The 27,909-nt window shown below is 47.5% G+C and overlaps 1 protein-coding gene across 2 annotated transcripts in view; it reads left to right on the top strand.

Moving 5' to 3' along the window:
* The window catches only part of GBA1 (glucosylceramidase beta 1), an 84,234-nt gene that overhangs the window by 23,473 nt on the left and 32,852 nt on the right, over window positions 1-27,909 (top strand). For both annotated transcript variants that reach the window (XM_086947392.1, XM_086947393.1), the window contains 4 exons: window positions 5,604-5,750; window positions 10,223-10,356; window positions 12,520-12,692; window positions 23,467-23,704. In XM_086947392.1, coding sequence (XP_086803518.1) covers window positions 5,604-5,750; window positions 10,223-10,356; window positions 12,520-12,692; window positions 23,467-23,704 — 692 coding nt within the window. The remainder of the gene's footprint in view (window positions 1-5,603; window positions 5,751-10,222; window positions 10,357-12,519; window positions 12,693-23,466; window positions 23,705-27,909) is intronic.

The raw sequence follows: 27,909 nt of genomic DNA, 5'->3' as shown, positions 1-27,909 counted from the left end.
AAACCAGCAGGAGCCTACCCCGCCCTTTTTATACTAATTGGCCGTGAGCTTGCCCCGTGCTTTGCCTGCAAGATCACCGCCGCAACCCGTGGTTGCAGAGAACACCCCGGGCCGCTGCTCTGCTCGCAGCGACCCGGAAGCCAAGCAGGAGAGCGCCTGGTTGGGACCGTGGCTTGCTGGCCAGAAGACGGAAGTGGAGGTGTGGCGGGGCTCCCATGGTGTAGAGTGAGCCCAGCGTCGGAAGAGAGACCCGAACGGGAGCCCACCCTGCCGGTCAGCGCCCCCGCGAGTAAGGCTGCCCAGGAGGAAAGAGGGACGCCCCAGAAGCCGTCTGGAGCCTCGCGCCCGCCTACTGAAGCCCCGGGTCCCAGGAGGGTGCCCGGGTGTAGACACAAGGGGCGCTTGTGTTGGCGGGGCTCCCATGCAGTGTAAGAGCCCCGCGGTAGTCAAGAAGTGAATCCAGAGCCCGCCGGCTCCAGGGTGAAGCCCCGGGCCCACAGGAGAGGGGCCCGGGTGAGGAGCGCAGCCGCGAGGAGCCAGAGCATTGCGCCCCCTCCCCAGCAACTGCTGCCAGCCCGGGTGAGGGGCTAAGCTGACGGGTGGGGGTGGGGGAGAAAGTCGCCAGAAAAGTGATGCTGGCGGGGCTCCCACAAGAGGAAAGCCTGCAGTGCCCGCAGCTGCAGCATGAACGAGAGAGAGGGGGCGTTAAGGCACGGTGTCGGTACCTGCCCCCTCCCCAGTGCCGCGTGGAAGTCCCCAAGGACCCGCAGGGGAAGACCTGGAGGAGCCCGGTGAGTGGGGCTCTGCTGTCCTGTGGTTGGGGGTGTGTCTGGGCACAGTTGGTGCCCGCCCCCGGAACCAGTGTTTTGTTGTGGGGGCTCCCCCAGGCCCTAAATTTAATTCACGGGACACCACTGCCCTGCTGGACAGGAGGCAGTGGCAACGATTGGGGGCACACAGTACGTGGACTTGGGATGTTCTAGGCCCCATTACTGCAGGACTCTGTCCCAATGGGTATGCCATATGTTTCCACCCCGCAGAGGAGGCCCACGCCATGTTCTAGGCCCTGTTGAGGTTGGGAATGCCAAGTCCCTGCCCTGGGGAAGGTTAATGTGTTTTTGCCACCTCCCCCTGAATAGAAGGAGGGTTGTACTTGGCTGGTCAAGCCCCTTTGGATGTCGAGGTGCTACGAAATGTCGCTGATATTGTCCCGGGATATAAGCGCTGTCACCTTTTAGAGAGCCTTGGTCTAAGTAGGGTTGCCCACAGTGACCTGATGCTATGCTCCCGTGTTTAGGCTGTTGTCTTTCTGTATATACAAATGTAGGAGGTGACTTACGCCCCACATTGGGCCTAATGTTAAGGCAAGCAAGAAGAGGTTCCCCTAATGGTAGGTAAGTATTCACATCCAATCCTGTTATTCACTCACAAATATATCTGCATAAAACATTCACTCTTCCCTCAACTTACAAGATGTTCCCCGTTGTGGCATGAATCTATAACCAAACTAGAAAGTAGTGCTAATTTGTACAAATAGTTTAAGAAGTCCAGGGGAACCTCTTCTTGCTTTCCTTAGACTTAGCTCAGCCCCCTGGGACCGAGTGAGCCACCTCTCTCTCTTGTTCATCCTAATGTTAAGGCACAATGTTTTTGGTACTACAGTGTTTGCCCATATTTAGAAAGTGGCTCTATATATACTGGACTAGAAGGAAGTACAGCGGGTATAGAGTCCACCAACCCCAGAGGTATAACAGTGGTTAAAGTCAGAACTGACCTTACTCTCCAAAGTGGTAGCTTGGTCGAGCAGTAAGGCAGCACCAGAGGACAGTGTACTGCATTTGTTGTACACACTCAGTCAGCAAAAGGTTTCACACACTCAAGAACTGAACTCCAGGCCAATTGTTTGTATATCCAAAGATATGGTTGTTTTATTTTTAGAACCAACAGTTATAAACATATACTTTTCAAGGTACGAGTACTCTCATGTAAATGCTTTGCAGATAAGCAATAAGTTTGTACATACAATAATTACAGGATAGATAATAAGCAACACAGTTCTTAAACACACTCTAGCATTGAGCTCAATGGGGTTTCATAGGAAAGTACAATTGATTACTTTATGGATTACTTTGGTAGTTCCAGGACTAGATCTTAGATTCAGTCCTGAGGTCTAAGCTGAAACAAGATTAGCAAAAACGTTTTTGTTACTGTGATGAATTCTCCTGAATATAAAGCTGTTTTAAAAGTTCACACTTAAAAACTTTTCAAGGTGATTCTGACAATGTTATCCAATGGGAGGAAATTCAGGTTGCAGGTAAAGTACGATCGCGTTACTTTTGTAACCCAGCACTAGTCTCCTAGGGCCAGCACTGGGGGCTTAGCTCAAAACAGGTAGGTAATTGCGTTTCAGTACTTCGTACGATTTTTAAAGAATATTTGCAGTTTTCAAAAGTAGACACTTCGAAGAAATTTCATAGAAAAGCAGACAATGGGTTCCTGTGGAGAAAATACAGGTTACTAATAAACCCGCTAGGGAGTACTTTTGCAGTTCAGTACTGGGCTTAAAGGTACAGTACTGGCTTCTCTCCTGATCACAGGTGAGTATTTTCGAATTCGGACTTTGGCAGATTTTTTTTTTTTAGGAATATTTTCAGTTTTCAAAACTTCACACTTAGAAAATTTTCGAGTCAAAATGGGTCAATGTTATCCAATGGCAGGTAAGTAAATTACCGGTTTCCAGGTGAATACTTGGTTAGTGAAGTTAGGGTTCTGGGCTTGGACTCAGGGGTCCCCCAGGGTCAGGTGAGTACAGTTAGTTCAGTCCCAGCGGCACAGGGGCGGCCGGGTGCAGAGGTAGGTAGGCCCAATTTTATCCAATGAAGGAAAGGGGGCCTTCGGTTGGTGGCTGCTGGCTAGCAGGCCACGCGGCTCTGGGAGCTGGGCTCCTGGTCACTTGCTCTGGGCAAGGGGGGGAAGTAGGATAGGGCAAAGAGGTCGCTGCCAGCGGCACTCGGACAGCTGGGCACAGGGTGCTTTTGAGCAGTCGGGCGCTCAATTTTATCCAAAGAGGATCTTGAAATAGGAACAAAGACTGCAGGCTCGGAGACGGTGACTCTCCAGCGGCGACCAGCACTTCGAAGTTGGGATGTTGGAGCACAGGTAGGTACCCCAAAGGAGGCACAGGGAGCTGCGGGGCGCCGGGTGCAGGGGTGTGTTTGGTGGTCGGAAAAGCTTACCCTCGGCTGGTCGCGGTTGGAGTGGCCCATGATTCTGAGTCTGCAGGCGTCTGCTGGTTCGTCAAGGAGGGTCTTTGGGCACTGGACTTCGGGTCCCAGTCGCCGGGGGGGACGTCCTCGTGGTCTTGGTTCGGGTTGGCCCGGCCCGGGCTCGGCTGGTGCGGAGTGGGCTGGTCCAGAGCTTCCTGGTAGGCACCAGGTAGATTGTTGCAGCAGAGCCTCTAGTGATGGGAGTCCCAATCGTCGAGAGGGTCAAGCAAGGCAGGACCTCTGGGTGTCCCAAGGTTGCTGTCCACGGAGGTCGCCGGGTTTAGGCAGGAGCAGGTTCCAGGATCAACAGGCCGGTAGGGCTGGGGCCAAGTCAGTTGTTGTTGGCCTGTTAGCAGCTGCACGGCGGGTCTTCTTCTTCTTGATCTTCTTTCTTCTTTTTGATATTGGGATTTCCCGAAGGAAGGTTCAGGGAGCCCCTAAATAATAAATTTAGTGGCGTTACAGGTAGGGCCAGGGCAGGGACCAATGGGTCCCTGTGCTGCTCCCGTCCTGTGGGAGGGGGGCAGGGACCTAGCTGGGATTGGCAGGACTCTCCATCTACAAGATGGCCGGAGCCTGGGGTCGTGCTTCACCTCGCCTCCCCCACCTGAGGGGTGGAGTTGGCACACCCCCCTTCCTGACATAGTTTTTCCCGCCAGTCTTCCCGCCAAAGTGTGGGTAGGACTGGTGAGGTGCTGTTTGCTGGGAACAGCAAATGATCTGGAGAAGCTCTCGGAGGCGGTATTCCTTTGAAGCTTCCCCCTGTCCATCCTGGGGGAGGAGACCTAGCACCTCACCCAGGATGTGCTTTGTTGCAGACCCATGAGAGCGGGGGCTCTCCACCCAGGGTTCCAGCAACATGTCTGCTGTGTGGCAGCCTCTGCAGCCACTCAGCCAGACGTGGATTGTAAGTTAGGTTTTCAGTGGGGCATCTCTAAGATGCCCTCTGGTGCATTTTGCATTAAATCTCACACTGGCATCCGTGTGGGTTTAATGTGCTGAGAAGTTTGGTACCAAACTTGTCAGTCTTCAGTGTAGCCATTATGGTGCTGTGGAGTTTGTAATGACAACCTCCCAGCACCATATACTCTTAATGGCATCACTGCACTTAGTGCCCAGGAATGGCCCTGGGTACTGTAGGGGCACAGGGCTCATGCACCTGTACCCACATCACTGCATAGGGCACCCAGCTAGAGGGGGGACTGATGTATGCCAGGGCAGTGGGTTTGCGGGCATGGCACACAGGGATGTGTGCCATGTTGACTCTTTGTTTAGTTCTGTACCTATGCACTCACCCTGCAAAGGCAGAGTGTGGGTACCAAGGTACAGGGCCCCTAAGGGTGGCACAATAAGTGCTGCAGCCCTTAGGGGTCTTCTCTGGTCACCATGCCCTGGGTACCTAGGGTACCATTTACTAGGGGCCCGATAGGTGGCCAGAGATGCCAATTGGGTTTTGTTTCAACACAGTTTTTAGGGAAGGAACACAGGCCCTGGGTAACTGATTGGCAGGGACCCAGGGCACACTCAGTCAAGCACATCAGCAGTTCAGAAAAAAGTGGGGGCATACCAAGGCGAGAAAGATGGCACTTTCTCACACCATGCTTTTGTGCTAATGAGGATGTGGCCCCTACTCATGGGTTTTCCCCTAATGTTATAGGCTAGGTGGGTTCTGATGCCTAATGAGTATTCATGCCAACTGAGAATGCTTTGTTTTTCTATTCCTACATTGACCCTGATGGATTTACCTTCCTTTTTTCATTTTCCCTGTAAATAATCCCATTGTAAATATTGCCTTGGCGCCAGTTGGCGCAGCATTGTGACTACTGTGATTTCTGTTACAGATTTGAGACAATACAAAAGTTATTCTTTTCACCAAAACTGGTGTGGTGTGCCTTGTGTGTCGCCTGTGTGTACTGCATGGATGCTTCACACATGTCCTTAGGAGTTTGGCCTGCCCCCTCTGCACCATGCTACCCCCGTAGAATTGGCTACCCCATTTCTAACACTGTGTATCTTCCTTCATTGTATAAGCAATCTCGACTCCCCGTCTCATTTTCCTTTCAGATCTACTATGAGGTCGAATGACCTACTGCACAGATGATAACCTGTTCTCAAATGTATACTGGATTAACTCTGACTGATTAACCTTCTCAAATCTTTAAAGTCTTTCATCCTTTCAGTGATGTTCATGACTGTTTTTGTTCTTACTTTTTTTCATATATGTTGTATCAAAACAACTATGCTATTCTGAATGTGACTTGGCTGTAGAGCAATACGTTGTGTTTGTCAGTCTATGCACATAACAAAAAGTAATTCTTTCTTTTATTTCTCTGGTAGGTCTGGTTCTGACTCTGAAAACAGCAAAGAAGTACCAACAGATAAAAGGATTTGGGGGAGCAGTGACAGACTCTGCGGCTATGAACATCCTGTCTCTGTCACCTGAGACCCAGAAGAACTTGATGAACTCGTACTTCTCAGAGGAAGGTGAGGAAGATTGACGGACCCTGAACTCTGACCATCCAAAACCAGGTCTATCTGGCTCCCATTTTAGGCCTATGAGAATCAAATTCTAGAGTCTGGGGTTTAGTGAGTGCATTGTTTTTCCCAAGGAGGAGGGGTGTTGTATCCTCTTGTGGGGATGGAGTTAAAGGGGCGCTCAGTATTGTGGGCATTGGAGGATGAAACCGAGGAGCTATTTGACTCTTGATCGCCTGTTTAAAGATTATGCAATACAATGCTTGCTGTGGTGTGTTCCTTGGTCTAGCCCTCAGCCCATCCTTTCAGATTTTGTTATGTCTATAGTGTAGTCCCAAGATCCATACTTCATTTATTTTGCCTACCGGGGTCTGTAGTCTAGACTGTACAAAAGCTCAACTAACTCTCGAATTTTTGTGGTATAGCCCCAGAAACCTATTTTGGAACTAAATGGAATGTATATTGCACCAGGATGTTATTCTCAGCATCTGGGTTGTCTGTGAATTGGAATGTAATACCGAGGACTTAGCATATGGCCTTTCCTTTGTCTATAGAACCAAGGCTGTGATCTCTCTAATATCAGGGGTTCTCTGTTGCAGCTCACAGGAACCAAGCCCCAGCCTCTGGGAAGGAACTTAGATGGTATTTAATGCAACTCAGCGTTCTGGCTCTTATAGCAAGTTTCTTTACTGCGGCCCTTCATAAACAGAAGATTAATGACATGGGTTCCTATAAAGAATTAGAATCTTTGTCTTTTGAATGGTAGTCTTATTGTGATACAAGTAGCGAGGTCTGTATTGTTATCCAAACTCTGCAATGAATCCTCCGTGTCTTCAGATTATGAGTGTGAGATACGCAAGACGGGCGCCGACATAAAAGCCCTCCAGGAAGTATCCGAGCATACATGTTTGAAATTTTCCCCTCACTGTGTTAGTATTGGCTGTTTCTCTGTAAATAAGACTAGCCCGGATACCTGCTGCATTGCACATCACCAGCTCTTTTAACTGAATGGGATGACAGAAGAAGGTAAACTGTGTTCCCTGATAGATGGTTGCTCTAGTATGTTGCCCTGTCCTTCACCCTTCAAGACTAAGCAGTACCAGTGGAGTGTGGGCCTTGTGTTTGTTTACACTTTATCCTTAGTAATAATATAATGGTACCATCTGTAACATCCAAGATGGAAGTACTTGGTAACAAATTCCCCTTCTGCTCTATGTTTGCAGTGTTGTTGATATGGTGTTTTCAATTTAAATTAATTTTCTGCTAGGGAATGAAATGAAATGAAAAAGGTACTTGTAAAGCGCATGGCTACCATCAGGCCTCCCAGCGCTAAGAACCTAGACTGTGCGTGACCACTTAACTGGATGGATATAGGAATGTTTTTAGCTGCTTACGAAAAGCCAGATGGTCTTCTTCTAACCGAATATAATCAGGAAGGGTGTTCCATCTTCTGGAGGCAACATGAGAGAATTGTTGGCCTCCACTTCTGGTCTTGTGAATTCCCGGGACAGTGGCCAGGCGTTTGTTTCCAGAGCGCAAGGCTCTGTTGGGATGATATGGGACAATGATTTACTGTAGGATTGGCGGACTTTTGGCAGCCATGATCTTGTGGGTGACACAGAGGGCTTTGAACTGAATCCTCTCTGCGACAGGCAGCCAGTGAAGCGAAGCTATGGCTACTCGGGCTGACTCTCTGCAGGGAATATTCAGGAGCAGTCTGGCTGCACAGTTCTGCACTGCCTGAAGTCTCATTGTGGATTGTGGTGTTCCGACATAAAGAGCGTTCGCGTAGTCCAAGCGGGAGAGGATTAGTGCTTGGACCACTAATTTCTTAGTCTCCCAGGACAATATCGGAAAAACTTTCCTCATCATCCTTAGTAATCCAAAGCAGTATCCTGCAACCTTCTGCGCTTGGACTTTCATGTTTAGTTTATTGTCCAGCCATACTCCCAAGCTTTTTACTTCATCTTTGGGGGTTGGGGTGCAGCCCAGACAATTAGGCCACAGGCGGGTGGACCCCTCTGGGAGAGGTTTACCCAGGAGCATCAATTCTGTTTTTGATCCATTCAGCTGAAGGAAGGAGCGCTTCATCCAGGCTGAGATAGTTTTAAGACGTTTGGGTAGATTGTTTGGGCTGTGTTCTGATTGGTTGAGGGATACTATCAACTGTGTCGTCAGCATATGTGACGATTCGGATGCCAAAGGGCTTAACTATTTTGGCCAGAGGACTCATGTAAATATTAAAAAGGGTAGCGCTCGGGGATGAGCCCTGTGGCACCCCACACCTCAAGGGCATGCTTCTAGAGGTACAGTTTTCCTCGAAGACCTGGAATGAGCGGCCGTCTAGGAAAGACTCCAGCCACCTCAGTGCAACCCCCGATATACCTGCCTCTCTAATCCTAGAGATAAGCAGAAGATGGTTGACGGTATCGAAGGCTGCACTCGGGTCCAGGAGGAGAATTGCTACCGATCCTCCGGAGTCCATGATTTTTCTGGTTTCCTCAGTGACATCCATAAAGGCTGTCTCTGTGCCTTGCTGGGGTCTAAAACCTGTTTGTGTGAAGTGAAAGCAGCCGTTCTCTTCTAGATATATAGGTCAGATGGCATTCACATGTTTCTCTGTGATTTTTAGCAATTCCTGGCAGCAATGAAACCTAGCGGTAATTTGAGATCACTTCTGGGTCGGCTCCTACTGTTTTTAAGCAGTGCTGTCACCATGACTTGCTTCCATAAGGATGAGACCTTGCCTGTGCTTAAGCATAGATTTATGAGTTCTAGTATGGTTGGGGCGATTGTATGGGAGACTTGATTTAGGACGGTAGGTGGGGCCATGTCTCTTGGGTAGCCCAATTTTAATTTATTCAGGTACATTTTTAGGGATTCCAGTTCCAGGGGAGGGACGACCTCTAAATCTGTTACTAACCGGGTCACTTCATTAACCATCTGAGGGGGATTTTGGGGCGTGGTTGGTGATGGAAAGGTTAGGTAGATGGATTGGATTTTGGTGTGAAAGAATACCGCTATGTCATTACACCGTTTAAGTGTGTCAGCTACAGGTGGTGATGGAGGTGTCGGGTGGTGATTGTTTTAAAAATCCTAAACATTTCTCGCGGGGCATTGGCGGCTGTGGAGATTTTAGTTTCGTAGTACTTGGCTTGAATTCTGCAGATTTCCAATTTGTTCACTTTTACAGCTTTTCTTTAGATTTGCTTTCTTTCTACTGAGAAGTCTTTTCTCCACTGCCTCCGTTTGTTTACACCTTTAATTTGAGTTCTCTGAGGCCGGGGGTGTACCACGCTATCTTTTTTTAAGCCCTTCTTACTGTTCCAGAGTTTCTTGGGGGCCACTAAGTCTAAGGAAGCTTCAAGCCATCTGTTAAGTTCCAGATTTTCTAATTCTGGGTTTCCTTTTAAAGATGGTAGAGTGTTGTTCAGGATGTCTGCCCAGGACTCAACAGGAATCCTAGACCAATTCTGACCATATTTTTTTATGGAAGGCTCAGACTGATTGCTGTTCGGTGTGAACCAGGTGAAGGTTATCAAATAGTGGTCACTCCAAGGTAAAGGGATTGGACTGTCAACTATTAGGTTGGTATTAGTGAAAATGGGGTCCAGTAAATGACCTTTAAGGTGGGTCGGGCCATCCACCTTCAGGTTAAGGGATAGAGCCCCTAGGTTCTCAACCAATTCCACTATACTTGATGAGGAACTGGTTAGTTCTTGTCTACTAAAGAAAGAAATACACTTTAGTGTAAAGGAACCGTCTTTGATATTATGTGGTCTCTTGCTGAGCCAGGTAGCTGTCGGTAAGAAAAAAATGATTATTTCTTTTTGTTCACTTAAAGATTTGTTAAATGTTGCTGTACTGTGCTTCTGAACCACACCATGTGGGGTAGGCTCTGTCACCAGAGTGGCATTCAGTTCACTAATGCCTGGTGCGTTGCTTGTGCCAACCCGAACATCCAGTAGTGTAGTCCCATGGTCGGGGCACCAATCCAGGCTTGCAACTTCTGCAGACCATTTCTGTGAGCTAGGTGCTTCCATTCATGTTTCTAAATATCCACAGTATATTTAAAAAACAAAAAAACAAAACCAAGACACTAGTTTATTGATTCTCGTAGACTGTTTACGTTGGACGCTCTCTCGCTCGTGTGCTGGCCTGGTGAAGCTTGAGTTTTATACACGCAGGGTTGGTGCTGACCCTTGGATTGCTTTTGTTGTGCCAAAGAATCAGTTTGTACAGTTCAGCTTGTTTTTCTAGTCGGAGAGACTTCCCCCCGCAAGCTGTCCAGAGTCACCCGCCATAGATGTGGCCAATTTCATCAGGTTACATGCCCATCCAATATTGGTTCCTCTTGATTGTAACCAAGACTTGCATTTTACCTCCTGGTTGTTGATCTCATCAACCTGGGGCAAGAGCAATAACTGAAGCTATGAAGCACCTTCTCATCCACTGCTGGGGGTTCTGTGTCTCTCTCGCAGGTATTGAGTACAACGTTCTGAGAGTTCCCATGGCTAGCTGCGACTTTTCCCTAGGCAACTACTCCTACGACGACAACGCTGATGACTTCGACCTGAAACATTTCAGTCTGACAGATGAAGACATCAAGATGAAAGTGAGTGTCTGAAACAAACCCAGCTAAATGTTGATAATTAAGAGGCGATTGAGCAGCAAAATTAGATGCATTCAGTCAAAGATCATATGAAATAAGACCCTCCTGCCGGACACCAGTACAGGTTTATGAATTGCATAAACTCTGTGAGTATGCTGAAGGGAGAAAATATAAAATATATATACACAAGCCTAACTCTTCGGGCAAGATACTAATGAGATGAGTGGTATGAGTGTTTGGGTGGGTATGCACAGTGGGTCATTTGGTGTGGGTGTGGACGCACGCAGCATTATGTTTTTATGAAACGTCGTCACAAAAGGTGTTCGATTGGTTGATGCTTCATACACTGAGGGGACAGCATTAAGAACTGGGGTGTAAAGCATGAGCAGCTACATTGTTGCTGCTATACCAATATTTGTTCAACACATGAGTATTATCTACGGGAGGCTTGTAAGAGTTAAGTGTCAAAAAGAGAGTGACCGTGATAACCGGGTGTTTCTACCACGTCTGCTTGCTCCCTTGCAGTGAATGTTTTCCCGCTTGAGTGGGATCAGCCTCCACACATAACTTAGGAAGAGTACGGATCTAGAAGACCTGCTCAGTTCTTGGGGTCCTTTGACTGAACGACGGGAGGACCAATAGTGGCGCTGATTGCGACAGTCCTGACGAAGACCGGGGTGACCCTGAGAGGCAAAAATTCAGCGGTCGAAACATGTTGATTTTAGCAGTGGTAGAAGGGAAGTCTTTAGAAACCTCACTTTCTCTATAAGACATTTCCCATCCTTTTCTTATTTTAATCCTGATAGGGGATGTTTTAATAAATATATTCTTTTGGTTGGCACCCCTAATCAGTTTTAATCACTTCCCTTGATCTGCACTTTTTGTCGCACTATCAGTTCCAGTCACTTGGTGTCTGCATGGCTTTCACCACATTTTATGTTGTGTTGTGTGTGTTGAACTTATTTGGTTGTAAGTCTTGTAGTGTGGGATTTATTATTTTTCCCTTCCCTTATGCTCCGCCCTGAGTGTGGCTACACCAGGGCGTATTGTAAGCAGGCCCGATGATGAAGCATGTCACACACCTCGGTGTGTGAGTGAGGGCAGTTTTCTCAAACCGAACGATTTGCCTGTTATGTGTTCGTCTTTGCTGCATACTCTTTACACCCCCTTTAGTGTGTACATTTGAGTTCTTGGGGGTCCGGGGTGGTAGAGTTTAAACACTTTTGACCCTCTCCCCTTTTTCGTATTGAGCATATGAAATAAGAGACATGAGACAGTCCATAAGAAAGGCGACATATTGTTTAAATCACAAGTCCAAGGAGGAAAGGTGCTTTAATTGTCGTAAAAAGAACTGGATGGAGGTTGTGCATCCTTAAGAGTTCAGAAAGATGGGGCATGGAAGCACAATTGGTCAATGTTGTGCTTAAAAAGTCTGGATGCCTTCATCTTATTGCTTTCGATTAGGTTAGGGAGACGGTAGAAAGAAGATAGAGGAGAGAGTGAGGGAGTGGGAATACAGAGCACGGCGAGAGAGGGTAAAAAGAAGGGCTGTAAAGAAAACTGTGCCACAGCAGTGAAGAGTTCTACAAAAGGTAAGAGACTGTTCCGCGTACACTTGTCTTCGAGCTCAGTCTGTAATGATGATGGACTAGAATGCAGATCAACATAATTACCAGCGATGGGAATCAATTCAAGAATACCACTGTTCACGTCTTTATTTTCCTGCACCTCACTGTTGAGGCAGAGATGGGGAAAGCTGGCCTGGGGTTGCTTGTTTTCCCATTTAGAGTAGACTTGACAGGCCATTTGGGGCTTGGTATTTCCTGTTGGAGCAGGACCAAGGTACATTTGCATGAAGGTACCCAGTAGGCAAAAAAATGAACTATAATGTTAATGTTTTAAAGTGCAGTCGAAGAGGAAATGCACGTTTTGCGCTCCTGGCATCAGTCGATACTCCAGTATTGATGGACAATTCCTGGATAGTCCGAGCCATCTTTTGAGAGGAGGGGGTTGGAATCCATTTTATTTTTCTTTGAAGCCCAAAAAGTTTCAACAGGAACTCTTCTTTTACCTCGTTTGGATTATAACAATGTTCTAGATTCTGGTGATTAAGAGTTCAGTTTACTGGAGTTCGTGCCCCTTTTCCAATATGATGTCTTCTTGTAGATCCCCGTTATCCAGAAGGCGCAGGCAATCTCCAAGAAGCCCATCTCCCTCTTCGCCAGCCCCTGGTCATCGCCATACTGGCTGAAGACCAACGGTGACATGATTGGAAAGGGCACCTTGAAAGGGAAGCCAGGAGACAAGTACCATAAAACCTGGGCTAACTACTTCATCAGGTGAGTAGGCGGCATTGACTTGTTCTGTCATGTACACTTTGCTGTTGAGGATTGATCCATGGTTCCCGGGTCAGGTGCTGGGTGTGAGTCAGAGTCTGGACAGCCACCAGTTGGTGTCCCATAGTGAGGTGTTCTTGCTGAAGATCACTATTTCTTTCGTGTTGAGCTTTAGACAGTTGACTTTCATCCAGTTAGCGACATCGTCATGCTGGCAGTGAACTTATTTCTTGTGTTGGTGGTCTTATCCACGAGCGGCAGCATGAGTTGCATGTTGTTGAGATAGGAGAGGATGTTGAAGGCATGTGTGTAGAAGACATTGGCCAGAGGGATCCTGTATACGTTAAAGTGGGTGGGGCTGAGCGATGAACCTTGAGGTATTCAGAAGATGAGTTTGTGGGCTTCTGAGGAATAAGGTGCCAGGCGGATACCTTGTGTTCTATCCGCTAAGAAGGAGGAGATCCAGCGGATAGCGGGTCCTTGGATGCCAATCTCATGGAGGTGCTGGATGATGGTGCAGTACGAGACCTAGTCACATGCTGCAGAGAGGTCCATGAGAATGATGGCTGCTAAGTTTTCTCTGTCAAGGATTGTGCAGATGTTGTCTGTTGGAGTGATGGGTGCTATTTCTCTGCTGTGGGTGGACCTGAATCCGGACTGCGTGGTATAGAGGACTTGGTAGGGGTGTGGATGGTCAGTGATGCATTGGTTGGATAGTTACTCTAAGATTTTTCCTAAAAATTGAGATTCTTAATTTGAAATTTCTACACTTTTTATTATAGCCTTAGAGCCTGACTTAGCGGGCTCTACCGGCCATGAAAGGCCAGCTCCAGAGTGAAAGGCCCGGGTAGAAGGTGAGGGCCTTTAACAAGGGAGCGGACCTTTAATGGCCGGTAGAGCCTGCTAGGAGGGCTATAAGGCTATCGGAACATTCCGTCCATAGAGGGCAGAGTGTTCTGTTTAGTAAAAATAAAGGACTCACGGAAGCGAGGGGGTTCAAATCTCACCAGGCTCCAAAAGGCCTTTGTTCACAGCAACAGCTGCGTAAGTAAAACATTGGTTTTACTCTCGGGCTTCTACCAGCCAGTAGAAGCTCGGAGCTGCTCCATTGTCTGTAATGGAGCGCTCAACATTCCAAATTTCTAATTAAGAGTTAAATTATATGTGTATTATTATAATAACTAATATTGACGAGATTTAATAGTTAGAAAAAGTTTTTTAGTACTATTGGAATTTTAGAAAAGTTGGTATTATGAACTATGTTGTGATAGATACAAATACTTTTGAAGTAAACAAAATATCTTTCTAGTTGAAAGGAGCGCAAAGGATGAAGCGTGTGACTGTCTATTGTAGTTATGACTGTTTCTTTAAAAGGATTACGCTGAAGCTTTTAAGAATACATTGCAGTTACGCATTGAAAAGTTTCTAAAAAATGTTGACTCTTGTTATCGGTTTAAGGTTGAACTGGTTTTGGAGGAGCTTTATTTTGTGGCTGAATGCAAGTGCACCATGATGTAAAATGTAGGCAGCCACCCTGTTGGTTTGAGGGTAAGGTGCAATCTATCATAGATTCTGACATTTCTAAATTACACTGGTTGAAGAGGTTCAACCCGTGATTTGGAGTTCTACATGTTGCAAATTAAATTTAGTGCATTGCATGGGGATATTTTTTAGCTCCCTTTAAACGTTTCAATTTCTTTACGTGGATGCATGTTATGTTGGCATTCATCCAGTTCGCTGCCTTGACTGTGGGGTGGAGTTTGCCTTTGTGGCTGGTGAAGAAGCCCAGATGCCTTTGGTGTGGACGGAGTACCTCATGCTCCTGCCGTTCAGTATCTGTTGTAAGTTTAGGTAGAAATCCTCTGAGGGTTGTGTGTTTCGTGCGGTCTATCCAGAATTTCCTCTGATATTGTTTGGAGGGCAGCCACTGCCTCGCAGGGTTGGTAACTCTGGCTATTGGGGTTGGGTGATGTAAGCATGGTGAAGATAATTCAAAGCTGCTTCCAGGACACATCATTGTAGACCTCAATCACCACTTCTACTAGGGCGAGTTTTGTCCCAGTGAGGGAGCAAAAGCTGGAATTCAGTAATTATGGTTGTTGTGATTTCTTTGAGGTATGCATTAGTATGTAATGGCTGTCTCTCCATGATAGTGGTTGCCAACCGTTTTGAAGCCGGTTGCAGAGTTGGAGATGTAGGTTAGCTGCTGAGAAATTTCCCAAGTTTTTCAATACAGTTAGACTCTTGATTTCTCTGCAAAATAATCTTGGGTCTGAGAATTTGAACAAATGTCCTGTGGAAAGCTTTGTGAAGATGCCCTGGCTGGAAGTGTCTCTTCTGGAAGAACGTCTGGTTTTCGTCTAGTTAATTTGGCAATTGAGTCATTCCACTGGAGTTCTTCGAACATTTTGTTTATCACTAGAACTCTGCCCTGATGACCAAGCAGCTCAAAAAGCATACCTCTTTTCTGGGTGAGAGGCTAATAAGGGATCTACCCGGTTAGAGGTCCACCCGTTCCCTATGATGTGACCCTCGTCTTTATCATTTGCTAGACATTTATGAAGTGTGCATCAGTGTGTGGTTCACAAGTGCCTTGCTGAATGGTAGCTTCCATTTTCACCAAGGGTGCCTGCTGCACAAGAAGGCGGTCCTTTAGGAAGGCTGACCATCTTGTACATGAGAGCCTGCACATACTCTTTTTGCAGGTCTCACTCCCAGAATTGTATCCTTCTTAGTGGGTGGGGGTCCTTTGTCCAATGTAGGGTACTTTGCCCTCCATTCCTGTGTGAATACCTTTCATTCCCCATTTCCAGTGCTGTGTCCAGTTCTTAAATAATCCAGCACCGATGCAGCAAACGGACTGCATCTCAAAGACACATAAGTTAAAGCCAATCCAAAACAGTTTAACCTGTGACTCTTATTTATACAACCAGTAAAAATTGGGCAACACCTGCTAGATTCACTTGTCCAGGGTTCTGGAAGTGCTTGGCCTCCAACAGCAGGCCCTTGTGTTGGCACTAACATTCTATCATGGCCACCAGAATAGCATAAGTCCCCCCTAATCAATGTGCATGGTCGGTCATCTGGAGACCTACCCAAGTGTAGGAAAGGACATCTTGCCACTCCAATTGTGGATTTAAATCTGGGCTGGCTGGTAGGAACTTTGCTTCTGTGATTTATGGAGAAACTAGGAACTTACTTGCACCAGGTGCTGTACTGCATCTCCCGGGAGAAGCTGAGCTGATCCCATGCCCAGGTGACTGGAAAATTTGCCTCGAGGACTTCTTGACACATTAAGGTCATCCATAAGCTGCAAGATCCCTGCAGCATAACTACCAGGAGAAGAAGCGCATATCTTCTAATTTGTGAAACTGCATAATTTATTGTCTGGTGAGCCTTCACCGTCCCCGACCAAGCTTGCACTTGTAGAATACAGGTACTGCTACCCCTTTCCCCCTAAACGCTGATGGACCACGAGACATTCTAACTGCAAGTTCTTCCCGTAACCCACTGGTTAGGTCTTGACTGTAGGTCTATCATTACATGGACCTTGTGCGATTTCGGTGGGTGCCCCTGAAAACCGGGCCAGCATTTGTGTACCGCTGCAGTTATTTTGACAACTTTTCTCCTCTTACTTGCACAACCCTCTTGAACATCTCCACCACGTCTACAGGATCAGGCCCCATAATTGTTTAGTTTGACTCCTACTAATTGCCACACATCAGACCTCAACTTCAAAGGTTTATCTCCCTTCAGATTCATTTGCAAGGCTTTTGTAAGCCTCTGCTTTATAGGAAAGCGTTCTATGATTTACTGCACACTTGTTCCTCAGACACCACAGGAATACCTTGAAATGAGGAATGTAATCCCTTAGAAGAAGAAATGGCGTACACCCTGTTACAGAATGAAGAAAGGTCTTATATGACAAAAGAATAGCTTGCAACACTCCTCTCCAGCTCACCCCACCTTTATGTGTTAGCTGAATAGTATCCTTTATCCTTCTTAAACCTCTTGACTTGACCTTTGGGCTCATGTTGAAAAATTGCAGGTCATTATGAATTCTACCCAACTGATTCAAATACCATGCCGTACAGTCATGGTGATCTGGGGTCCATCATCCAGAACCGTATCTAGCAAATACATAATCTAGAATTTTGCCAACCACTTCTCATGTTACGCTCTCGTCCATCCTTATCCCTGGCCAATTTAAATATCTGTCAGTAAGAACAACACAAAGTTTTGATCCTGGACACAACTGCAAAGTGCTCAACAATATCAATTCCAAAAGCCTGCCAAGGGCTATCGAGCTTGTCTACAGACTTTAATTCTAACCTTTCAGGGAATTACTGGCATATCCCTTCTAATGCAAATAACATATTTTAACATATTCTTTACCTCAAGAGGATATACTTGTGTCGTTAGCTGACCGGAGGGATAATCATATCGCTATGAACTCATGCATCATTCTCTACTGCCAATTCATCCAACCAACGTCTTCTCTTCCGGCAAAATCATTTGTAATGTACTCGCCTACCTTCTTGATGTTCATATCAGACTGTGCAGCCTTCCTACCTCGGTCTCCGAAAAGCAACAAGTATTCATCTCCCCACATTGGTCGACCTCTACTTTAAGAGCCACTTCATATCTAATTTCAGTGCTGTCTCACTCTTCTGAACCCAGCAGAGGCATTCTTGACCTGTACTCTGCATGCCCATTTTTAACACTGGGAATATAGTAGTAAAACAGAACTTTGCCGGTAGATGGCTGATCTCACTGTTAAAGTCCTACCTCTGCCAGGCGTAAGCATATTGACAAAGGGTTTGTGATTGGTTCTTATTGCAAACTTTGTTCCCCATAGAAACACTCTATAGTGTTAAGTTGCCCAAATGCTGTTAATAGCTCCTTCTCCGTCACCCAATAGTTCTTTTCAGTTTCCCTGAGAGTTCTAGAGCCATATGTAACAATCCCCTCTCGGAATCTGTGTATCATGGAAGATCACAATAAAGGTCTTTAAAAAAATAAAAACAATCCCCCTCTCTGACCCCACCCCTTAGTTTTGCATCAATAGTGCACCTGCACTGCTGGCGTTTTATATTAATAACGCACTTCTTCTTAACCACAAATAGTTTCATAAATGGAATATTCACAATCTCATGCTTTGGTTTTTACAATTATTTCAGGTACAAATTTGGAATAACTTTCGGTCAACCCCAGATAAGTTACAATTAAGGCTTTTTTTCAAATTCAGAGCATCCAGTCTGGCATTTGACATGAGTAGCTTTAGATATTGTGTTCTTTGCAGAACTCTAGTTATCCAAATACTGTACATAAGTGCATGCAAAACTACATTCATCTGACGTTAATTACACCTGTGCTATGCAGAACTGACAGAAACGTATTCTGGCTATAGCCATGCACCTTCCATGTTTTCCCATAAGCGCGTATTGTCCTTGAACACTGTCTCCATTGGAATACGGGCAAAGCACATGGAAGACTATGTAATGTTTTTACTACGCAGGACGTTACAACGCAGGAAAGAAGCCCGGAGGCCGTTTTGGGCTACTTACCAATATACAACCTCCACGAGTCCCTTTAAGCATTTCATATCACTTCTCCCATGTATTGATATTTCCCCAGCCTTTTGTTAAAACAGTAGTTGTGGTAACTCGTAAGTCATCCTCCCACATTACAATACATTCAAAATATCAAAAGCAGCGATCGTGTGGTCTGTGCTGTACCACACCTTCTAACAAAACAAATGTGGTGATTGTCATCTACTGTGTACTGGAACCCTTGAAATTCTTCCACCCTTATGCATAATATAAAGGTGTGTACTTTCATCCACGCCATTGCAATGCCTATAATCTCAACGTCCCCCCCCCTAAGTTATCACATTGCAAAGTCAACAACACCATTTTGATCCACAGCACCAGTAACATTCAAACATGTCCTCACTTCCCTGTTAATATAGCTGTATCACATCTGCTTCAACACCTCATTGTACACATACAGCAACTCCCAACAAGACAAAGTCTTCAGTGTATGTTGCAGGTTACTCAGTCTGCCTCAGCTTAAGACAGTGGCACACTATACTTAAGGCATAGTTTTTACACAAGTCACATATGAAATCCAATCCTCACTGTGTTGCTGTTGTAGGATCTCAAAACCTTTGTTTACTCTGCTTTATAATATGTGAGAGTGTATCACGCATTTGCAATGAGCACGACCAACATGCTCATCCACTAACATGACCCGAACTAACTGTGTACGCAACTTCTTAGCGGGCCTCCAACTCACATATGCTACCCCTCCTTAAACAACAGCTTAGAGGGCGTACACAACTGGACCATCAGCCACTTCACCTCCACACCATCGGCGTCCTGTTGACCCACTTTGGGCCGGACAACGTTTTGTCGCTTTATTGTTTCCCCCGATTCTTCAACTTGTTGCTAGTGTCATAAAGAAGGAGCAGAGCTCAGATCGTCTTCCAGTGGATTTAGGACAAATAGTTCCCAAAGGAGTAGAGGGTAGGCGCAGCAGATGACCATTAAAAAGAGTTGCCCAGGTGAACGTCAAACTGTTCTCGCTACACAGCTTCCAAATTCACCCAGCAGCATTCTCCACAATCCCATCATGTTCTATGGTCCGCTTTGAATGTTTCAACCTATGTCCAACACCACACAAACTGAGTTCTTTGGCTATCCACATTGGAGTACAGTGGTATTGTGGTCCTAGGACACCAGTGTAACATGGGAGTACTCACACAGGAAACTTCCTGCCCAGTAGCCATCCCAAGACCCAAACAAGCATTTGCAATGCAATAGGTTTCGCAGCATTACATTTTGAGTTACTGGCATTGTAAATGACAATGCTTTGCATTAATTTTTTGTCTTTAATTTGCAATTGGTATAGAAACATTGTTTGTGAATGGTTAGCTGTTGCTTATGCTAAGCAAAGTTGGCAGTAATATAGAGTGCTAATCTTGCTTGTTATAAGCATGCTGATTTTAAAGCGCTCTGATACCTGCGGGTAAAGTTTGCGCTATATAAAAGTGAAAACTAATAAATAAATTTAAAAAATGCGAGACCAATTGCATTGCAAATGTTTGTTGAAACTGTAATCGCCATCCAGATCTCTGCCCACCAACAAAAATAAGACTTTCTCTGCGATTTCCAGTTTTACTTAATTCCAAGCAGAAGCGCCAAGAGTACCTAATGAATATCAGCAAGGAACAGTGCCAAGACTCTGTTCTAGATCTTCACAAGCAAGATCGCGGTACCTACCTAGCGTTTCATCAATTGTTGCAGGCTATCTGAGCGCACTGAAGTGCCTGGAAGGCAGCGTGTTGGCGCTACGCAAAACACCAATAACTGCATTAATGGATCTTTTGCTGGGTAGGAATACAGCATGGCGAGACTAGCTCCCTCTATCACTCCAGATTCTCAAAACATTCTGATGTGCCTTGAAGGCACCACATTAACGCTCTACAAAATACAAAACCGTAGACTAATAATATTTATGTGTATCCAGTTGGAAAATACGAGAGTGCACTCTGCTTTTCTACTCTGGAACATCGTGCTTTCTGAAGTGTCTGAAAGGCAAATTGTTGGCGCTATACCAAACAGCAACACACAGTTGAATCGTATAGATGTCGACATCTCTTTTTTGATGGTTTAGCACTCTGGCAGCACCGACCACACATTCTGTGGGTGCCATGAGGGTCTGGGAAAGAGAGCTAAAATGTTGCTTTCATTTTAAACAAGCCATAATTGCTGCTTATTTATCTTATGAACTAACAACCATTGACAAAACCAATAGTCCTGACTTGTTGTAGGTATGATGTTAATCGTATCATATATCTGGATGTAATGACCGAAACAGCAAAATACAAGTCGGGCGGCACACTATGTTAAGCACAGATTTTTAGCTTGGGTGTGCTTAAGCAACGCCATTAATTACTTTGGCCACGCCCCTTTGTGAGACCACCACCCCAGTGTTTTCATCTCACTTAAAGCCATGCTGGGGAAACACTTTGAACCCAGCCTGCCTCAGCTTCTAGCGTGTGCTCTGTAGCTGACTTCCATAAACACTTTCATGTGTCACATCTTTATTGGCGCAGTTATTAAAAAGCATTGCAATTATAGAATAAAAGCAAAAGGGCGCTGGCAGTTCAACAGAGCTTTCAGAAATATGTATAACCATAGAAGGACATTAAAACGTCTGAGATTTAAAAATGACCATCATCTGCAAGGCTATTTTAGTGCAACTTAGAATGAAAGTGGAATTCGGCACCAGTTTTCAAAGTGCCAAACCTTATGGAGATTGCATGCGCCGTGCGACATTCCCAAGAATAAGCATCAGCAGTCCGAACTAGTACAACATAAGAGTTCGCTGCACACAAATTCCTACCTTGAGTCGCAACAGCTCCGGCTCTACTAACAATGTAGAGGGGAAACTTTGCCAATCAGCGCGGCTCTTCTCATCGGGCCGACCCACAGCGGGTGGCCGACTTGTGCAAATTTGCAAACTGTTCCTTCTGGAGTCTTATTCACTTAAACAAATCCTTAGACCCCCGAGTGGATAAACCAGAAGTGCGACTTTATCCGACCATTTCAAAGCATGCGAGTCCCTCACAAACCCTTCGTGATACCAATTAAAAACTGTATCTAGGCACCGTCGAGCCCCTATTTCTCTTGTGAATCACACGTACGTGCAAAGTACGCAAAAACTTATTTGAAGAAACATGGTAGCGACCTATCGACTTTGTCAGTGACTAATTCAAGTTGTTCCGCTGTCTCGCACTTCAGAGCCATTTGGATAGGGCAAGTAGCATAGCGACGGGACCACAGGCACACATGCTGAAATGCACCCAAGGAAAACGAGCCCCCCAATAAATCAGCTAGGAGCCCTTCGCGCCACCGGGCCCGGTGCCACTGCACCTGCTGCACTATTGCTAGCTACGACTCTGGTGTGGGCAGCACTGCTTTGCCATTCACAGATTCGCCTCCAAGTCGACATTTCAAACAAATCTCTCGCTCTGCAGTGGTGAGCTCGGGAGTGGCACCTCTGCCCCTCCCCCGCCTGTGACCGCACCCAGGCGGGCATCAGAATCGCACCTTCAGTGCCCAGGCCGTGGCAGTGCTTAATCCGCCTGGTTGCAGGGCGGGGGTTAACCGAGCACGATTAACATCTTTAGCTGCCTCCCGCAGAGGCCTGGCTTGTTGGCCTCCCGCGGCAGAAACAAATTACCTGTTTTATTCCACAAGTCACTGCTTCCCAGAGCACCGAGGCGGCTGCGGGGTGGCCGAGCAATGTTGTGATCCTAAAGGTCAAGTGTCCTGCACAGTATACTACAGCAGCACGGCGTGTGAAGGCTGCTTGCTGGTCGGCCTGAGTGGACCAGAAAATTGTCATTGTTAGGGGGGCTTCTGGACAGGGGTGACACTACTTCACTGAAAACCCAGGAAGGAGGGTCACGGGCCCTCTGGTGGAAGCCGTGACTGCGACGAACACCACACCACCCCTGAAACAGAGAATAGCACTGCGTGGATATGCAAACAACCTCACTGAAAACTCACTGCAGCATGTTAAAAGCAGTGATTGACAAGGCACAAGCACACTGGTAACAAGCATTACCCCTTCCTCCAGCACTTCTGCCGCCTAGGTTGCTGCTCGTCGTGGTTCCTCTGCGGGCGCCGACGCTCGTCCCCAACTCCCCGCTGTCCTGCTCCTCTTCACACCGGGTCTCCGAGGTGAAAACGAAACCGAAACTTAAGAAGCTCACGCGCGCAACTAAATCGTGCACACACGCTTACGCGCACTGAGCATGCGTGCTGCCACCTTGCCTGGGACATGGGCGGGGATGGAGTGTGTGGCAGTCCGGGTCTCCTGTGAGCTGAGGGAGCCCCGTGGAGCGCACCCCGCAGAGGAGACTGAGGAAGTCCAGAGTGACGGTGAGTGGGGCTTAGTTGGAGGGGAGGAGGCGGGGGGAATGGTCTCGGAGTGCCTGGAGGAGCAGAGGTGACATGGGGCTCCCATGCCCGAGGGAGAGCTCCGCGGAGGCTGCAGGTGTCCGGAGTTGCTGTAAGTGGGCCTTAGTTGTAGGGGGGCGCGGCGGGGGGGGCTCTTGGGGCGCTTGTGTGTGTATTTGTGCGCGCATGCGTGTGTGAAAGCAGGGAGATGTGTGGCTGTGTGTGTTGGAGCTTCCCAGGAGACAGGAGATGGCCACAGCGTGCGCGTTCTCGCGCGTGTGGCCCGCTCCGATCCGCTTTTGGAAAATGCCCGTGGCCATCTCTTGTCGCTCACAATAGGTCTCTGGCGAGACAGCGCTTTCGCGCGGTTAACGCCACGAGACCTAATTGAAGGTTTGCATCCATCACCTCATCTGAAGATTTTGTTTGCTTCACATAGTGTTTTGTTTTCTCCCCAACACATCAGAATATTAGTTAATTCTACCCTGGGGATTTGGTAATCGCCAATTTTTGTCTTTTGATTTTATAAAGGAGCATATTTCTTTGTGGTACTAGTTTGGGAAAATGCTTTTTCGTTTTTTTAAATTTCTTTTCTTTAGGCCTCAGAAGTTATTTGTGATGTCATCGTCTAGAATCTCTGTTGTTGGCTTTGTGATCATCTCTTGAATCATGTTTTACCCCAGCTGGTATGACCTGCCTTTCTGGATTCCTTAATTTTAAGTTGTACCACCAGTAACAGAATCCAGTTTGTAAAATGGACGGATGGCTTTCACATTAGCAACTTCCTTTCTCTCCTCTTTTTGCAGGTTTCTAGATGAATATGCGAAGTACAACTTAACTTTCTGGGCTGTGACTGCAGAGAATGAGCCTACCTCGGGCGCTATTACAAATTTCCCTTTTCAGGCCTTGGGCTTTACTCCAGAACACCAACGTGACTTCATCGCCTTGGACTTGGGCCCGGCTTTTGCCAGCAGTGCTCACTCCAAAGTGAAGCTACTTATCCTAGATGACCAGCGCCTGCTGCTCCCATACTGGGCTAAAGTGGTGAGTCTGGGGCCTGCCCTTCTGTTCAGGGTTGTGGACCTCCTGGACCTAGAAATGGAATGGACTATGAATGAATGAATGAATGAATATAGTGTTTTTTCACTGTAAGGCAGTTGTGCAATAGGACCCAGATTACAAATTTTAGGAAGTTGGCTCTTTATATAGTGGACCAAAATGAGGTACGCAGGCAAACCGCAATTGGTTAACATAGGCACAAATGATAACCAAAATTCTCTTGTTTGTCGTAGTGTGGGCAAGCTAGGCTTATCAGAGGGTAGTGCTAAGCATTTATTGCACACACAAAAGCAGTAAGTGAGACACACAAAGATTTCCAAGACCAATGTATAAACATTACACAGATTTTTATATGCAATTTGATACCACAAACATCTGAATTGGGTAAGTACTTGTCGAGTTATGAATTTGTATATATTTCAAAAGTTAACTGTGCAATTTCTGGAGCTGTGATGTTATCCTATGGAGGGAAAACATGTATTTTATATTGGGCACTTATCAGCCACTTACGAAACCCTTCTCCTGGACTTAGAGAGTATGAGGCAAGGTTCAAGGCCACGCCAACAGGTCACCGGTCACCTTGGGCAGCCGAGTGTAGAAGTGTGTTTTGGCTTCGGGCGCCCGTTCACTTCAATGGGGAAATGGTCCAGTTGAAAAGAGTCTGTAAGCTAGGACTGGGGGGGCCAGTCCGGTGAGCCCACAGGTGGGCTCAGTCCTTGAGATGCTTGGGCACGTAGGGACACCGCAGGTCCACTTCTCCTCGAGCTGTAGGGTAGTGGTGTCTTTAGGTGTTTGGCTCATGCTGCTGGAGATTCTCGCGGTTGAGAGGGGCCTGCACAAAGCGCAGGCAGCAATTGGTAGTACAGTATATGCAAACCCAAACCGGGCTCAGCCTTTGAGGATCACAGGATCCCATTGGCACCGTCGCCTCCCTCTCCCTCTGACTCTGGGTGCCGAGGTACTTTGAGGTGTTGGATAGCGGCGGTTGGAGGCTCACTCTAGGTCTTTGATTTGAATTAGAAAGGCAAGCAGGACAGCTGGCCCACTCTTAGTGTGGGTCTCGCTGTCTGTGAAGTCACTCGACGTGCAGGTCTGTTTTCCTCAGCGTTGGTGTAGTGTGTTGTGGGCTGGACACAACATGTCTTGGTTGATGCAGAGGGGATGGTACCCCTGATATTGGTGGTGCAAGGCCTCAGTTGGTTCTAGTGTCCCCATACTTGGAGGGAGGATGGTTCTGACCTGTGGGAGCATGACAACCTCTTCCTGGGCAGCTGCTGCGTCATCTTGTCCCGGTAAGCGGCAGGACGGTGAACTGGATCTTGCTTCTTTGTTTCTCGTAGTTGCAGGAGAGTAGCTCCTCTGCTCCAAGGGAGTTTCTCTGGGGATTGGCGAAGTATAGGCATTTCTCTGGGTTTCTTGGAGTGTACACAGTGGCAGGATGAGTCGGTTTCTCCGTGCGAGTCTGGTGCAGCAAGCAGGCTGGCCGGGTTGGTGCCAAGTCAGTAGTTGCTCCTAGGTTCTCATGTCAGCAATCTTCTCTGTCCACTCCTTCTTTATGTCCGTCGAATCTCAAGTCCTGGCCTCAGTGGTGCCACCTAAATACTGTATTTTTTACAGAGAGTGTTGGGTAGTAGCCAATGGGCTGCCTACCTTTAGGGTGACTACACCCTGTATATGACTACATCCAGTGGGATGTGGGGATAACCCTGACCCAGAGGACCTAATTCCACCAAAAACCAAGATGGTGGCATTTGTTTAGTCGTGTGCACTTCAGGTAACCCTCCTTAGGGTTGGTACTAGCCTGAGGGTGAACACAACTCCGGAGTAGCTAATTTTCCTGCCTGACCTGGTGCCAAATGGGCCCTGGGCAGGGGGTGGCATTTCCCCTGTCTGGGGGAAGCTGCGTTGCATATAAAAGGTGATGGAGGCCTTTGAAACCTCCTGCCTTGATATTCTGATTACTAGTCATCCTTCTTGGAGGAAGGTTAGAACACCGCCTGCCAGAGCATGCTTGGAGAGCGCGGGCTGTCGCCTACAAAAGGTCAGAAACGCATCTGTGATGGAAGGCTGGACAGGACCAGTCAGGCAATGCACAAGAGGTTGGTAGGTTTTCAGGGGCACCTCGAGGGTACCCTCTGGGTGCATGTGTTAATATATCCATCACTGAATCTGTGGATTTATTATTACGAGGTGTTGATACCAAACACCTTCGGTTTCAGAGAAGCCATTATGTAGGACCCCCGCCCATGGACAAGCTACCAGTAAGCTTACGTAGGGAAAACGCTCTTCTTCCATTAAAAAAAAAAGCCTAAGACCCTATTGTTCCCGGAGACCTGAGAACAAAACATGCTCTGACCGACAGCCATTGGTAGGGTTTAGCCACTTTCTCATAATTGCTAAGAGACCGTTGGTGATTATGCGCTATACAAATATCAATTAACATAACCGCTGGGAAACTTGTTTTGACCAGTGCCCTTTACATACCTTAAAATGGCTTCCCACGGCCCTGACTAAACTGGGAGGGCGGTGACTTGCCTTATGCAACTAAATGGGGGGCCCTAAAGGCAGTTGTGCGTGGCGGATGCAAGGGCCTTACCTATGCGGTCCGGAGGCAGTTGCTCCAAAGCCTGCGAGACGCGGAAGACCGCCTTAGACACAGTCAGTCCCTGTCGGATCCCGATGACTCCGACTTGGAGTCAGAGCAGACAGCCCATGAGGGCGTGCACGACCTACTTACCGGCCTGGATAAGTACGCTCTCGGTCAATACCGTCAGCGCCTCCACCTGGAGGGGGACAAGTCTGGACTTTTGTTGGCCTGGATCCTTAGGAGGGAGTCCGCTATGGTACGGATAGTTGCTCTGAAGGGCATGGTGCACTTGGAGTCAGATATTCTCGAGGTCCTCCGATCTCATCTGCAGGCGGTGTTTGCCGCGGATCCCTTGATAACGGAGGCCTCCGATCAGCCATACCTTCGGGGACTGACTCTCCAGGCCCTCTCGAAAGAGGCCGCGGAGAAGCCCCAGGCGAAGACTGTTTCCCGCCTGAATTTTTTCAGACGTTTGAGGATACCCTTGCCCCCCTCCTTTTGCAGGTTTACCGTGAGGCACTGGACTGTGGCACTCTCCCGCCCACCATGAATCTGGGTGAGGTTTGTATGATTCTCAAACCGGGGGGGGGGGGGCAGCTGCGATCCCGCGGCATACCGGCCTATCACACTGATCAATACGGATGTCAAAATTCTTGCCAGGCTCCTGGCCACCCGGCTGGCGCCACACATGACGCACTTGGTCCATCAGGACCAGTGTGGGTTCATCCCTGGCCGCAACACCGCCATGAATATCCGACGCCTGAACCATGTCCTTCATGAAGTGAGTGGTAGTGAGGATCTCCAGGTCCTGGTGTCGATTGATCTAGCCAAGGCCTTCGACACTGTCAGCTGGGGATACCTCTTAGAGGTGCTCCGGCTGGCAGGGGTGGGGCCCGTCTTTAGCAATTGGATCCGGATCCTGTACGGGGCGCCTAGAGCCAGGGTTAGGCTTGGGTCGGCCCGCTCGGATGACTGGCCTTTGGGTAGGGGCACTTGGCAGGGGTGTCCCCTATCGCCGCTCCTTTTTGCCCTGGCGATCGAGCCCTTGGCGGTCTCGGTTCGTACGGAGATGGCGCAGTGGGGAATAAAGGTGGGGAATACTGTGCATCTGATTTCCCTGTATGCAGATGACGCATTGTTCTATCTGACGTCCCCAAGAGAATCGCTGCCTATTCTGCTGCGGCTTTTGGACCGCTTTGGTGCAGCCTCTGGACTGCGTCTTAACCCTGGGAAGTCCTTGATCTTTCCCTTGGCGGGATGTGGTGAAGACCCGCGACTGAGTCTCCCACACCTGGGGCTGCGATGGGAATTGGATGCCTTCCGATACTTGGGGATCCAGGTGGCTGCGTCTGATGCACAATCCCTGGCCCGTAACGCCGAGCGAGTGCTCCGCTCCCTGCAACAGTCTGTGTCCTTTAGGAACACACTTCCACTCTCCCTAATGGGAAGGCTAGCTGTTGCCAAAATGGTGATGCTGCCAAGGATATTATACATCCTGCAAAATACCTTGTGTCCGCTACCCCCACATATTTTTCATACGCTCAACACGCTGCTCACTTCCTTACTCTGGGCAGGCAAACGCAGCAGAGTCGCCCTACACACC

The sequence above is a fragment of the Lissotriton vulgaris genome, chromosome 12 (assembly GCF_964263255.1).
Source record: "Lissotriton vulgaris chromosome 12, aLisVul1.2, whole genome shotgun sequence".
Lineage (NCBI taxonomy): Eukaryota > Metazoa > Chordata > Amphibia > Caudata > Salamandridae > Lissotriton > Lissotriton vulgaris.
The sequence above is the reverse complement of the archived record's forward strand: the minus strand, read 5'-3'. Positions and strand labels throughout refer to the sequence as shown.